Raw genomic sequence first — 13,792 nt, forward strand, 5'->3', positions numbered from 1 at the left:
GGTGTTTCCTGATCGACAGATACGTGGGTTGCATCTTACAACTGTATCTTACAACATTTTACAGCTGACGCACTCAGATCATTTTCCTCGGGAATGAGCGAATGCTGTGTGGCCGTTCCATGGTTTTTCCCTCTACACTGAAGCGTAATCCACGCCCAGTACAGACCTGTGTGCTTTACGCCGCTGGGGGCTTTTTGGGGAGTCACGTACTTGTCTCCAGGCCAGCGAGCTGGCCGTTCTTGAGCCCAGCTGTGCAGGAATGTCCCAGAAGGACGGGTCAGTAGTGTAGAGAGAGACCGTGGGAAGGAACTTCTCTCTTTCTTTTATTCAGAGATTCCCTGTTTCCTGAGAACTTCTAAGTCTGTTTCGATCCCAATTATGATCACTTTTGCCTTAAAACCATAGAAATTTATTATTTTCTGACTTTTTACCTTGATCCTTACTGGGCTGATTTAATTTGAAGGATGAATATTAGTATCTTTTTAATAAGAATGCCCTCCTACGTACAGACGCCTCTGAGAACCCCACCTTTCCCTTGAGCTTCAGATTGAGCACAGATACCTCCCTTACCAGTAGCTCATTCTGACTCCTCTGCGTGGAAAGCTCAAGACACTTGCTGCCCTTGGATTTCCATGTTTCAGGTGCGGCCCGGGTTCCGGAGTCGGTGGTGCGGGCCGCCTGCCCTCCCTCCCGGGTCGCGTGTCGGAGCGCCGGTGCGTCATGGACGAGTGACCCCGCTCGCTCCTTTGTCCCACCCGTGGGCAGCCCTGTCCTCCATCAGCTGGAGGTGACCCTGGCTGATGCGGGAAGGTCTCCTGTGTACTGACTCTCTCGGCCGGGGGGCGGGGCATTTCAGGAGTGCGGCGGGTGAAGAGGGAAGACGCGGAGGCCGGCGGTGCCGAGAACCTGGTGCGCTACAGGAAGGAGCCTTCGGGGTGCCCGGTGTGCGGCAAGGTAACGCAGGCTGGGGCCGGGGCCCGGACACAGCTCACCTTTTCTTACGGGAAGGCTCAGAGCCCTATGCACTGCGTGTGGCGGGGGCGGGGGAAGGTTAAGATCGAGTGGGTACTTGGTGTCCCGAGCCGCGGCGTCCCCTCACTTGGTGCTCTGGTCATCTGCTCTCCTGCTGTGGAGGAAGGAGCTCAGCCTTGTCTCCCTTCGGCCACGATTTTCCACTAGTGCCACCCCGGCACGAACACTCCACCTCCAGCGCCCCGAGCCACATGCCTCTGGCGGAGACGGGATGTCCGGGTTTATTTTCCTGGCCAGCACTGGTCCCCCCGCAGCATTTCCCGGTGAGAGACTGACGGAGCCACAGCCGTGTGCTCTGTGCCCAGTCCACGGATGCCAGTGCCCCGAGCGAGCAGATCCGTCCGGGGCGTCGGGCTGGCCGTCAGAGGGCGTTGACGCCTCAGCAGGCCCTAAACGTCCGCAGTACACTCCCCATCCGAGCAGCCCCGGGCCGCGTCAGCCCTGCACAGGGAACCGTGTCCGGGCGCTGCCGTCCAGGCCACGTCAGCTCACCACGTGAGATCGCGGTGGTCTTTGCGCACAGACGCCTGGTCTCGGCTGGAGGGGCGGTTGCTCGTTCCCTTAGGCTCACCTCCCGTGACTCGGCTCTCCCGGGTTCTCAGCCACGCGCAGCCCACGTGAGCCACATGGTCCTGGAGTGACAGCAGCCACCAGAAGTGGAGGCCCGGTGGACGGCCAGCTGTGACTCGGCCCAGCCAGCTGGCACGTGGCGGCATTGCCAGATCTTTTGACCTTTTCAAGAGAACACGGAAACCCGTGTTTTTATGGGAAATTTCCTGATTTTTTTCAAACCACAAAGTAACAGGTCCGCAGGGTAGCGTGGCCTGTGGGCTCCACGCTGGGGCTCTGACTTAGTGTGGGTTTGGGGGTTGGAGGGGGGAGTGGAGCTGGGGTAACGGAACACACGCCTGAGCCCGGGTGGCCAGGCCGGGCCGCTCCCGGGCAGGGGTGGGTGGAGGCTGCCCCGTGTTCACGTGTCCCGCTCATTCTGCCCACTGACCACCGGCTCTGAGGAGTGGTGGCACCGTGTCCCTTCCATGTCCCTGGGAGATGGTGTACGTGAAACCAGCCAGCCGTGTGACTGACGTTCAGACACCTTTTATTCTGTGAAATGTTCACTGAACACTCATGGAGGGGCCAGGCAAGAGGCGAAAGGTCTCTCAGTGGCACATGGCTCGGGGTGCTGGAGATGGAGTGTTCGTGCCGGGGTGGCACTAGTGGAAAATCGTGGCCGATGGGAGACAAGGCTGAGCTCCTTCCTCCACAGCAAGAGAGCAGATGACCAGAGCCTGAATGTCTCTAGAACTGAATTCTTCATTGCTTCCAAGTATCCCGTCTCCAGCCCCGTCTGCCTGGAGAACACAGGTGCCGGGGGACACCTGCAACCTCCATCCCTCCCTGGAGGCCCATCTTCCTGCCCTGCTGACTCCTTTTCCCGCCCAGCCTCCCTGGGCTGTGGTCTCAGGGCTGTTGGCCGCAAGTCACCTGCAGATCTTGAAAAGCAGTGTCCGTGAAGGCATTAGCCTCTGTTCCCCGTGAACCGTGTCCCTTTCGTTCATGGCGTGTTCTCTTCCTGAGACCACACGTGGTCGGGCTGAGCTCTAAGGAGGCCTGCTCTCCAGGTCACTCGGCCACTGGGGCGAAGGCCGTTCTCTCAGATCAGTGCGGGCCCTGGGGGCCATCTCTGCTGCTGGTTTTGTCCACTGAGCTCTGCTGGTGGACGCACAGCTGCACCTGGCCTGTGGGCAGCAGAGGGGACACCCAGTGGATGAGTACTAGGTGAATGACCGAGTCTCCACACTCATCACTTTAGACAGGAAGCGCTGAGAAACTGGGGGAGGCGGTGTGAATTGTGCATGAAATACGGAACACCCACTGAGGACATAACTCTTCTGACATCCGCTTTCGGAAAACTGCAGCTGTTTCTGTGACAGCCTTCTTGGTAGGCCCCATCCTAGTGAAATATTTAAGTGAGCTGAATGAAATTGAGCAGAATACTGTTTATGGTGAAGACTAGACAACGGTTAATTCTGTACTATAATGTAAGCACCAATTTAAACGGTCAAACGGTCAGGATTCTAGCACCACGTGACTATTTGTGTCTCCAACACTGAGGAGTTGCTGCAGCTCAAACCCTGGGGGGAAGCTGCGCTTTTGTGCCCGGTTACGGCCTCCCCGTGGGCCGGGCACGCACGGTCCCAGGCTTCTCCGAGCCGGCTCTCCTCCCCACAGGTGTTCTCCTGCAGGAGCAACATGAACAAACACCTGCTGACGCACGGCGACAAGAAGTACACCTGTGAGATCTGCGGGCGCAGGTTCTTCCGCGTGGACGTGCTCCGGGATCACATCCACGTCCACTTCAAGGTGGGCTAGCGTCCCCCTTCCCGGGCTGCACGGGGGGGCGGGGCCGGCCCTCGTGGTCAGCGTGGCCGCCTTGCCGCTCTTCCGGTGAGCTCTCTGGAGTCTTCTTGCCGTGTCTCCTGGAGCCCACCTGCAGGGCTCGCGTTAAAACCCCTCCATGCTAGGCACCTCCCGGGAGAAGAATGAGGGTCGAGGGTCGGGACGGGAGGCATTTGCTTCCCTCCCTGCCTTTGAGGAACGTGAGACGGGAGCTTGTGGGTGTGGTGGGGAGAGGAGTGAGGATTCGGGGTCATGGCTGCGAGGTTGGGCGGGGGAAGAAGTGCCAATCCAGGGAAAAGGAGGGAGGGGTCGGTGGTGACGAGGCCCATGTGAGGACGCAGAGCACGCCCTCCAGACACGTCCCAGCTCGGTGACTGTTCCCAGCAGCTCCAGCCCTGGCGTTCACAGTCGCCTGGACGTGAGCAAAGCCTGATGGCCCCACCGTCAGGGGGTGGGGTGTCCCAGGTGACCCGAGGGCACGGTTTCTGCATCCGGCCTACAAATCCCCGGTTAAAGCTCGCGCCAAGCGTGTCAGAAATTGGACGCGGTGACTGTTTGCCAGGACATCGCGCTGATGGACGACCAGCAGAGGGAGGAGTTCATCGGCAAGATCGGGATCTCCTCGGAAGAAAACGATGGTACTTCCGACGAGAGCGCAGACTCGGAGCCTCACAAGTACAGCTGCAAAAGGTGTCAGGTAACTGGACCTGCAGCCTTCCGGCCCTGGGGCTGCAGGGCTCTGGCATGGGGGGGCACCTCACAGATGTCCCGGAAGGCGCCCCAGGTCTCGTCACATCTCAGGGATGTTGGATACGGGTCTCACCGCCATCAGGGGACCACTGTCTCAGAATCAGTGTGGTCTACACGTGCCTGTGTGGCTGACCGGTGGGGATCCGTGTCCACAAAGCTGGGCGCAGGCCAGGGCTCCTCTCTCCTCCGCCTGTCCCCCACACGGCAGGGACCCTTGCTTAGAGGCTGGGGGTGCGGTGAGTTTTCAGCAGTTTTGCTGTACGGCTTCACTGCCCTGGGAGCTGTGGTTCACCACGGCCCAGCAGGTCCCTGCGTTCTCCCTGGGCATTCGCACCCGTGGGCTCGGCACAGCACCTGACCGTGCACCTGTCAGGGCCTTCAGGCTTGGGGGAGAGATGGGGTCAGGTGGGGGGAGAGGAGGGGCGTTCTGGAAGCTGGCTGGGGGGGGCGGGCGCGGGACCTGCCGGCAGGTCCAGGAGGACCGGAGTCTGCTTCCTGTGCCCCCCGCGCTTCGTGATTTTGCCCACCGCTGGCCCTGCTCTCGGGAGTCCCCCCTCTCCTAATGGGAAGCGGGCTCTCTCCGGCGTCCAGGGTGCCTGGGTGGCGGCAGCGCAGCGTTGGCCGCGGGGATCCGGGCTGCGTGCACACGAGAGCAGTGTGCGTGTCCACAGCTCACCTTCGGCCGCGGGAAGGAGTACCTGAAGCACATCATGGAGGTGCACAAGGAGAAGGGTTATGGCTGCAGCACCTGCCATCGGCGCTTCGCCCTGAAGGCCACCTACCACGCCCACATGGTCATCCACCGCGAGAACCTGCCTGACCCCAACGTGCAGAAGTGAGGCCCCCCCGGGCAGGGGCTCCCTGGTCTAGGGTGGTGCGGAGGGAGGGCTGGCTTCCTTGCAGAGAGGCAGGTGCCCAAATCAGCCGTCTGGAGCGTAGAGCAAGTTCTCCCTCCCTCGGGGGCCCTGGGCGGGTCTGGGGGAGGCACTGGCCTCGCTCCTTCGTGGGTCATCAGGCCTCTCCCAGGTTGCACGCCTTCCCAGATCCCCGGCACAGTGGGCCACGTTGCAGCCCTGCCTCCATACGACCAGAGCCCCTTTGCCCCGCAGTAATTAGGTTTCGTGAATGTCAGTCCCGCTTCTGGCTACAGCCCGTAATCAGCGCTGTGTGTCCAAGCAAGTCAGGCAACAGCCCTGCTTAGAGCCGAGTAGCCTGCTCGGGCTGCCGACTGGGCCGCTTGAACAGCAGAAATGTATTATCTCAGTGCTGAAGGCCAGACGTTCTAGATGCAGCAGATCTGCTTCCTCCTGTGACCGTGAGGGAGCATCTGTCCCAGGCTCCCTCCTTGGCGTGTGGATGCCATCTTCTCCCTGTGTCCTCGTGGCCTTCCCTCAGTGCGTGTCTCTGTGTCCCTGTTTATGAGGGCACCAGTCATGCTGGATTCGGGCCTGTCGTGAGGACCTCAATTTTAACTTAGCCCCTCTGTGACGACCCCCATCTCCAAGCACCGTCGCGTTCTGCAGTGCTGGGAATCAGGACACCAACGTGTGAATTTTGAGGGGGGCGATTCAGCCCAGATGGAGGCTGAAGTCTCTGGGTCCCTTGTCCCCCGCCCAGCACCTTTTATGCCCCACCTGCCGATAGAGGCGCTCAGGCAGGTGCACTCGGCCGCTGACGGCCCCGGGAGGCTGTGCGGGGCGTCCTGAGCCTGTGCCTGGTTTCAGGTACATCCACCCATGTGAGATCTGCGGGCGTATCTTCAACAGCATCGGAAACTTGGAGCGGCACAAACTTATCCACACAGGTAGCCGTGCCTGGGAGGACGCAGGGGCCCGGGCTGCTTCCTGCCCAGCGGTCATCTTGCCTCTCTGCCGGCGCTTCTCTGTCCGTCTTTGCCACCGCTCCCCGCTCTGGGTCCCCGCGGAGACCGGGGAAGGAGGGCTCAGTGGGCACTGCTCCAACTGCAGGCGTGGGGCCGCACTTCTCCCGTCACTGCCGTCCCGTGGTGACCGTGGGTGCGGATCTCCTGCTGTGAAAGTCTGACCTGTTTTGTCTGTAGGTGTGAAAAGCCACGCCTGCGAGCAGTGTGGGAAGTCCTTTGCCAGGAAGGACATGCTGAAGGAGCACATGCGCGTGCATGACAACATCCGAGAGTACCTGTGCGCAGAGTGTGGGAAAGGTGAGGGCAGGTGGGGGGGACCCGGGCTGTGTGCTCAGTGTGGGGGGAGGGGGAGGGAGGGGCGAAGGCGAGAGCGGGCGCACGGAGGTGGGGGGGACCTGGCCGTCTGGCAGGAGGGGCGGCCAGGCCACACGGGGCGGGGGGGGGGGGGGGGCCCCGACCCCAGTCATTTACTCAAGAAAGGTAAGACCCGAAGAGGATCAGCGAGAAAAATAAAGCCGTCCACAGGCAGGGAGATGGGGTGAAATCAAAGCACGAGCAAATCGTTTTAAAAGTAGGGAAACAGTGCAACACAGAACTCTGTGAAGTACAGAATAATCTGAGGGGCCTCATGTGGCCTGAGTGTAGGTGCAAAATCCTCACTGCCGACTGGAACCACTAACTAGGACCAGCTGTGCACAGTGAGTACTGTTATCAGTGATGGCTGTGACCTTTGTTGGAGTCAGGTGAAATGAGTGAAATGATAATAAGTCCATTAATAAAATCTCTCACATCAGTAAGTAGAATGAGGGAAAAAAAGGTAATCGCAGTCCATGGTAAAATTTTAACTCATTTCTGTTTGAAAACAAACCAGAACTGTCAGGAAGACTTGGGGCAGCAGATCTTTGGTGCTTTCAAGTGGCCGCCAGTGTTCTGTGTGGTGGACAGCGGCAGTGCCGCCCTCCTTCAGATATGGGACTGGTCAAGTTCATCTGCCTTGCTGTGAGGGTCTTTTAAAAAATTTAATATTCTGTCAAGTTTTTACTTTCTTCCTTTATGTGATTTTTAGGAAAGTACGAAGAAAACACAAATGCCCCGTAATTCCACTCACTGGATAAACCCCTGTTAGACTCATAAAATAAGATTACACGTAGAAGGCTAAAAGAACTGCAGAGAAAAGCAGAAAGTGCACAGTCCCCCACCCCTGGCCCCCAGTCCCTCTCTGCACAGGTGACAGCTTCTTGTCTGTTCTTCAGAGTAACTGTGTGCAGCGTGTAGATTGTTTTATTGAAAAAGTAACCCAGGCACCTAACCAAAAAAAAAAATTTTTTTTGACACAAGTGGCTATGCGAAGTAAAGTTATTCCCACCTCGGACCTCAGTTATACCCTTCAAAAGCAGCATTTGATTGTTGTGCACCGACATTTCTAGAAGTTTCCACGCATGTCAGCACTGGCCCTGCTGGCTGGAGCTCCAGCTGCAGCCCCCGTCTTTGCTGCAGCAAGTCCAGCCCCTTTCCCACAGAGCTAGAGCCAGTTAGAGGTGGGAAGGGTTGTAGGTAGACAGGTGTGGTGGGCCGTCCACCCAGCTGGGCAGGGGGCAACCACACCTGAGACCTGAGTGCTGTTCAGTGAGCCCTGGCAGGTCAGGGAGGGGCGCCCAGGGTGGGCGCTGAGGTCAGTGGCACACCTTGTGTTATATACATTTTTATATCTGAAGTGTATTTAATGTTTAGTTTCATGATTTCTTTCATGACTTCTGAATACTTTAAATACCATGCAGGTGTAACACTTGGGTTACCGTATTTATTTTCCGTAATCCTAAACTATCAGTGGTCATTTTACTTTCATATTATGATCACTGGCACATACAAGCAGATGCTTGTGCTTACCTGTTCTTTCCATCCCTTACTTTTTATTTACTTCCATATCCATCGTGGTGACCTTTTCATATCAGGCAAATATGGCCCTAATTTTCCTCTCAAAACCTTGACAGGATTCCATCCTGTGGATTCCTACAACCACACCCTTTCATTTATATCTTCAGGGGTTTTTGGTGTGCAGTCTTTTATCATTCCAAGTGACGTTGCAGGAAATGCCCTTGCTTATTATTATCAATACTTTACATTTTCCCCCCAAATTCTGGACCTGACCGGGTCCTATTCAAATGGGAGGCTGTAGAGGTAATGAGAGTCCCATCACCTGGCAGCAAAGACCCCTGTGCCATGCCTGGTGGGTTTCCACGTACAGCACTAGTAGCCAAGGGTACACAGGAAGATTTGTTCAAAACACTTCACGCACCATGAGATGCTAAGGCCGCCCCCCAGGCGCCCTTTGCCCACAGACCCTGCAGCCCCGCTTCCTGTCCAGCACTGCCCACCTGGTGGGTCTCCTGGCCTAAGACCCTCCACCAGTGATTCAAACCCTAAACCAGGGTCTTTCCTTCTTCAGCGCCTGAGTTAGGGAGGTTTTAGCATATTTCGCTCCTTTCCGCCAGTGTTGACTTTGTTACATTAACCTGAAGGTAGATGGAAAGTCTGTGTTTGGACCTTTAAGTATCTAATCTTAATTAACACTTACATCACCAAGATCAACATTGGACTTCAGGAGACTTGGAGCCGCCTACCAGCTGAGTCAGTTGGGTCACAGTGGTTAGATGGGCACGGCTACCCGCAGCTCCTGTTGTTGGGAGCGCTGACCGTGCAGGCTGGGCGGGCGCCCGCCGAGACGGGCTGTCTGGAAGTGGCCTCCGAGGACACACGGCCCGCCTCACCGCGGGTGGAGGGGGCCCTCTCGAAGACGAGCCCCCCGCGCCCTGTCCCTCTTTGCTCTCACCCCGACCTGTGTGTGCCGGGGCGAGGGGGCGGGGCGCGTGCACCGCTGGGGTCTGTGGCAGGGCTGGGGTCCGTGGCAGGGCTGGGGCCCCCGAAGAGCCGCCGCGCTCCGTCCGCAGGCATGAAGACCAAGCACGCGCTGCGCCACCACATGAAACTGCACAAGGGCATCAAGGAGTACGAGTGCAGGGAGTGCCACCGCAAGTTCGCGCAGAAGGTCAACATGCTCAAGCACTACAAGCGGCACACGGGTGAGTCAGCCCCGGCCGCGGCGCCCTCGCGGAGGGACCAGGCCAGCGGTGCAGGCGCAGCTCGGGGAAGCGCCGCCGCTGCCCCTCGCGGCCTTTAGCTCCCAGCACGCCCCGGGCTTCCTGACCGAGCTCTCGGAGGTGGGTTGCTTAGGTGGCCGGTTTCTCAGAAGCTCCCGGTCCCTGCAAGCGCCCTCCATCCTTGTGCGCCCTCACGGAGCTCGGGTTACCGCCCGGCTAGCTGTCCTCAACGCCTTCCCATCCACTCAGCCGTCGCCCTGCAGGAGCGTGTGAGGGAGAAACCATCAGACGAGGGCCCGGGGCCTGTGTACACGCCGGTCATCCTGTCGTCTGGGTGTGTCCATCAGTAGGGCAGTGGCTAAATTATGGTGTGTTCACCATGAGGGAGGGTGCACCCCTGCAAGTGATGGAATCGTATGTTGAGTTACGCAGACGTTCGTGGTCCAGTGGGAGAGAAACCAGCCTCTACAACAAATGAGTTCATTGTCTTATAAAACATTTGTGTGTGGATGAACGTGTGTGTATAAGAGGATTAAGATCGACAGCGGAGTGAGAGACGGTTATCCCTGGGTGATGGAGTTGTGTCTCAAGTTTCTGGTAGGAGCCTCTGGTTGGTTCCGTGTTCTCCCTAAAACGCACCTGAGTCCTGCCACTGCCTGGCCCAGCTCACCCGTGCGCCCACCTCTCTCACTGCCCCCAGGGCTGTCCAGGCCACCACGCAGGTCTGCTTTGGGTCCCCCTGGAGTGCCAGCCCCCAGGGCACTGGGCTTTCACAAAAGTGTGCTGCCCTTCTCTTCCTGGGGAAGCTCATCCGTTTCACTTCCCCTTTTCTGGGAAGCGTTCTCCCCCGGGACTGGGTCCTGCACCACCTCTCGGGTCTCACAACACTGCACCTGCTGGGCTGTAGTGGCCTCTGGCCTCCAAAAGCCACAGTGAGCATACGAGGGGTTCGCCGAATACAGGGCCAAGATAAGTCCAAGATGAGTGGACCCTGAAAATCACTTACCTAGTTTTCCATTTGGGGGGAAACCTTTATTTAAAAGGCGTTCTAAGGACCACTTTCTTGTCAGTTTGGGGAGGGAAACAGTGCGATGCCTGGATGCTTCCTGGCCGGGTTGCAGGCAGGCAAGGTGGTCACCCCAGACCGAGTGACTGATCTGAACACTCAGGACTGGAGTGAAGCGGGCGGAAGCCTTAAACGTGTCGTAAACGTGGCCCTGCCTTCCCTGGTCGCGAGCTGTGCAGAGTAAGCTCATTGAATCGGATTCTGCTGAGACTGTGGCAGTCTGAGGGCCTCGGGCTGAAACTGTCCTTGTCACCCCTTCTGCGGAAGGAGCTCGCCTGGGTGCCAGCCATAGGGTAGCTTTCAAGCCACAGTGTGCCGGTAGCATGTGGGAATGAACACTTACTGTCTCCTCTCTCCTGGTAATTTACCTCCCGTGCAGCTTCTGCAAATACAGAAATGTGTCAAGGACGAGACAGCTTCTGTGTGTAGTTAAAACACTCGTGAAACGTGAGATTAAGTGTGCCTTTTTCTGCAGGGATTAAAGATTTCATGTGCGAACTGTGCGGAAAAACTTTCAGTGAGAGAAACACGATGGAGACGCACAAGCTCATCCACACGGGTAAGCGGGGCACCTGGGGACCGGCCGGCCGCCCGCCGGCGGGCTCCGCTGAGGCCATCGGAGCGTGCGCGGTGGGGATGGCATGGCTGTGATGCTGTTGGTAGGCCTTTTCAGATGTTTTGGTGCTGTTCTGCCTTAACGATGGCCCTTTGCCCCCAAAATGTCAGCCCATCATAATTTTCGGACATTGTCCAAAACTTGAATTTTCGGATATTGGAGTAGCTACTGGGCTCCAGGAGGGGAGGAGGCCGCGCTGCCTGTCCCGCGGCCTGACCACTGGGTGGGTGACCCGGCCGGCGACCCTGGCCGCACGTGCAGAGGCTGACCCCGCTCACCACCCATGCTTTCTCTTCTGCCCCGTGCGTGTGGGAAGTGGGCAAGCAGTGGACGTGCTCCGTGTGCGACAAGAAGTACGTCACCGAGTACATGCTGCAGAAGCATGTGCAGCTCACCCACGACAAGGTAGAGGCCCAGAGCTGCCAGCTGTGCGGGACCAAGGTGTCCACCAGGGCTTCCATGAGCAGACACATGCGGCGCAAGCACCCCGAGGTGAGCCTGGGCGGGCGACCCTCTGCCTGCCTCCCCCCGCCTCCCCGCGCAGGCCCGGCCCCTCTGCCCTCTGCCCGGTGGCGGCTCCTGCCCAGAGACCCTGCCGCGCTGGCTCACCATCCCTGCCCCCGCGCAGGCCCGTGGTTCCTCCAGGCAGGGCCCGGGCCTGGCAACTCCCCTCCGCCTGCGCGCCAACGGCGCTGAACGAGTGAGTGAACAGGAGAGCCTGGAACGTGTTTTTTGCTGAGGTTATAAATTACATTCTCGCTGGAATTACGGCGAGACGGGAGTACGACCCCTCCCCCTCCCCCTTTCCTCCCTTTGGGCAACTAAAAAAGATTCAGGACGGGAGCCTCCGTGTGGTGTTAGGGGCTGATTAGAAAGTGGCCCTGAGGACCGACGGGGAGAAGCTGTATTGAGGCAGATAGACCCTGGCTCACCCGTGGGCTGGTTCTAAAGGCAGGTCCAGCTCACTGAAGAATTTAATGCTTTTGAAAAAGAAGTAAACTGAAAAACAAAGCTAGAAGAAAGTACGGGAAAATAGCTATATCACTGAAGGGTGGAAACTTTCTAAGCGCAAAAGCGGTGAGAGGAGTCTCGAACAAACGATTTGACTAAGCGGCATAACATTTAGAACTTCTGTAGGTCAAAGGGAAAACGGAAAAAATGTGGTAAGATATTACTACCGTTAACAGATAGAAACTGTTAACGTTAAAGGTAATATGCATTCCATGAGTAGAACACAAAGAACCCAGTGTGTCCACGGAGATTCATGAAAGCGAACACCTGTGGTTAAGACACAGGAGAAAGCCTTTAACAGCAGAGGTGCTATCCTTCCTCCGTTGAATTAGAGGAGGTTCTTAGATTCAAAATGCCTGTGCGGCGGGCGTGAGCCGGGCGCCCGGCCGTGGCGTGTCCTCCTGGAGGGTAGCGTGACCATCCCTCCATTGTTTTATATAAATGACTACTTGGACCCCTCCACGCCCTGCAAGAGTAATGTGATTAAGTTAGTGGTAGTTTAGTGATGTGCCTGAATGTGACGTGTTTGCAGAGAACCCTGAGTGAAAGCGGGAGTGTTTGCTGTAAGAAAGCCGTACACACCGTGCGTGTACCACGTGTGTATACACTATGTCATTCACGTTGTGTGTGTTTACGGGATACTCACGTATGTAATATAAATGGGGTGGGCGAAACGAGAAAGGATGGAAACATTACACGGTGGTCTTCTCCTGGCGTTGAAGTTTTGGTTATTGCTTCGCTTGTTCTCCGTTTTAAGTAATTTACTCTAGTGAACGTGGGTTACTTTCGCAATTGTACACGCCCCTCTGCCTCGTTTGGGTGGCAAGTGCGTCTTTTTCTGCGTCACCTTGACCCTGAGCTCTGGGGACCCCGAGGAGCTGGGGCTCCACCTGCTTTGCTGTCCTCACTCCTGGCCTTTTCCACCTAGTGGCCAGCTAGCGTTTCCACCTAGAAAAACAAAGTTGGGAGAGCAGGAGCCCAAAGAGTCAGCATCCACCCGCTGCCCAGTGTCGGCAGACGGCGCCCTCCAGGCCTCGGGGCCCAGGGCCGGCGCTGCAGGCTCCCCCGGGGGCTCGTGACGTGTGGGAGTTTGTAGCTACACGTGCTAACCGCGCACAGCAGTTTTTGCAGACGGGTTGTGTGATGCACGTTGCTGGGTGCGGGAGTCCTTGCGGGCGCGGAGCAGCTCGGCAGACGCTTCCGTCTGGTTGACGGTCGCTTCCTAGCCAGCCCCTCTGTGCGGCCACCTCTTCCTCTCACGCCCACCATGCCGGCGGCACAGCGCTCTAGAGGGGACGCCAGCTCACGGAGGGCTCCCCTGTCGGGCTCTGTTCTCAGTCCCTTTTGTCTCTGAAGCCTTCAGCCTCTTCCCCCGTTGATCCTCTGATGTTTCTCTGTCATTTCCTCCTGTGTTTCTCAAACAGATGCAGTTAAGTGCCTGCAGGGATGAGCGCTGGTGACGGGCCGGACAGGGTGCGCCCCGTCCTCCTGGACCGACCGTCTAGGGTGGGAGACGGGGGGTGGGTAGGACGCAGACAAGTCAGACAGAGAGGAAGAGATGGAGTGAGGCCGAGGGAGGGCTCTGCTGCCGTGTGGGTGCCACCCTGGGGCCCGGCTGTGCAGGGGTGCGGGGCAGGGGGCCACGCAGTGCTGGGCACAGACTCGGGGGCAGGGGTCTCGTGGAGGCCGGCTAAGGTGTTAAGCGTAAACCGCTTTCACACATTGGAGACCTTTCAGAATTGATGCGATTTTATCATTTCAAGGTATGGTCTTTCCCTCTGCTTTGAGTGAACGTTACATTCAAAAAAATTCAAACACACACAGTGCTTTGCATGCGTGGTCTTCTCTCCGAATAAGAGCGAAGCCAGCAGATGCTTCCGTGGTTGTTCTTCGTGGCATGAGCTTCCAGACCGTGTGACTAGGACGCTGATGATGTC

The 13,792-nt window shown here is 57.7% G+C and overlaps 1 protein-coding gene across 4 annotated transcripts in view; it reads left to right on the forward strand.

Annotated features, from left to right (window-relative positions):
• The window catches only part of PRDM15 (PR/SET domain 15), a 56,759-nt gene that overhangs the window by 38,123 nt on the left and 4,844 nt on the right, over positions 1–13,792 (forward strand). For all 4 annotated transcript variants that reach the window (XM_027091928.1, XM_027092007.1, XM_027092150.1 and 1 more), the window contains 9 exons: positions 857–954; positions 3,265–3,396; positions 3,995–4,129; positions 4,854–5,017; positions 5,907–5,986; positions 6,242–6,361; positions 9,013–9,144; positions 10,704–10,787; positions 11,161–11,336. In XM_027091928.1, coding sequence (XP_026947729.1) covers positions 857–954; positions 3,265–3,396; positions 3,995–4,129; positions 4,854–5,017; positions 5,907–5,986; positions 6,242–6,361; positions 9,013–9,144; positions 10,704–10,787; positions 11,161–11,336 — 1,121 coding nt within the window. The remainder of the gene's footprint in view (positions 1–856; positions 955–3,264; positions 3,397–3,994; positions 4,130–4,853; positions 5,018–5,906; positions 5,987–6,241; positions 6,362–9,012; positions 9,145–10,703; positions 10,788–11,160; positions 11,337–13,792) is intronic.

The sequence above is a fragment of the Aethalodelphis obliquidens genome, unplaced genomic scaffold (assembly GCF_003676395.1).
Source record: "Aethalodelphis obliquidens isolate GAN/ISIS:26980383/991018 unplaced genomic scaffold, ASM367639v1 scaffold1, whole genome shotgun sequence".
Lineage (NCBI taxonomy): Eukaryota > Metazoa > Chordata > Mammalia > Artiodactyla > Delphinidae > Aethalodelphis > Aethalodelphis obliquidens.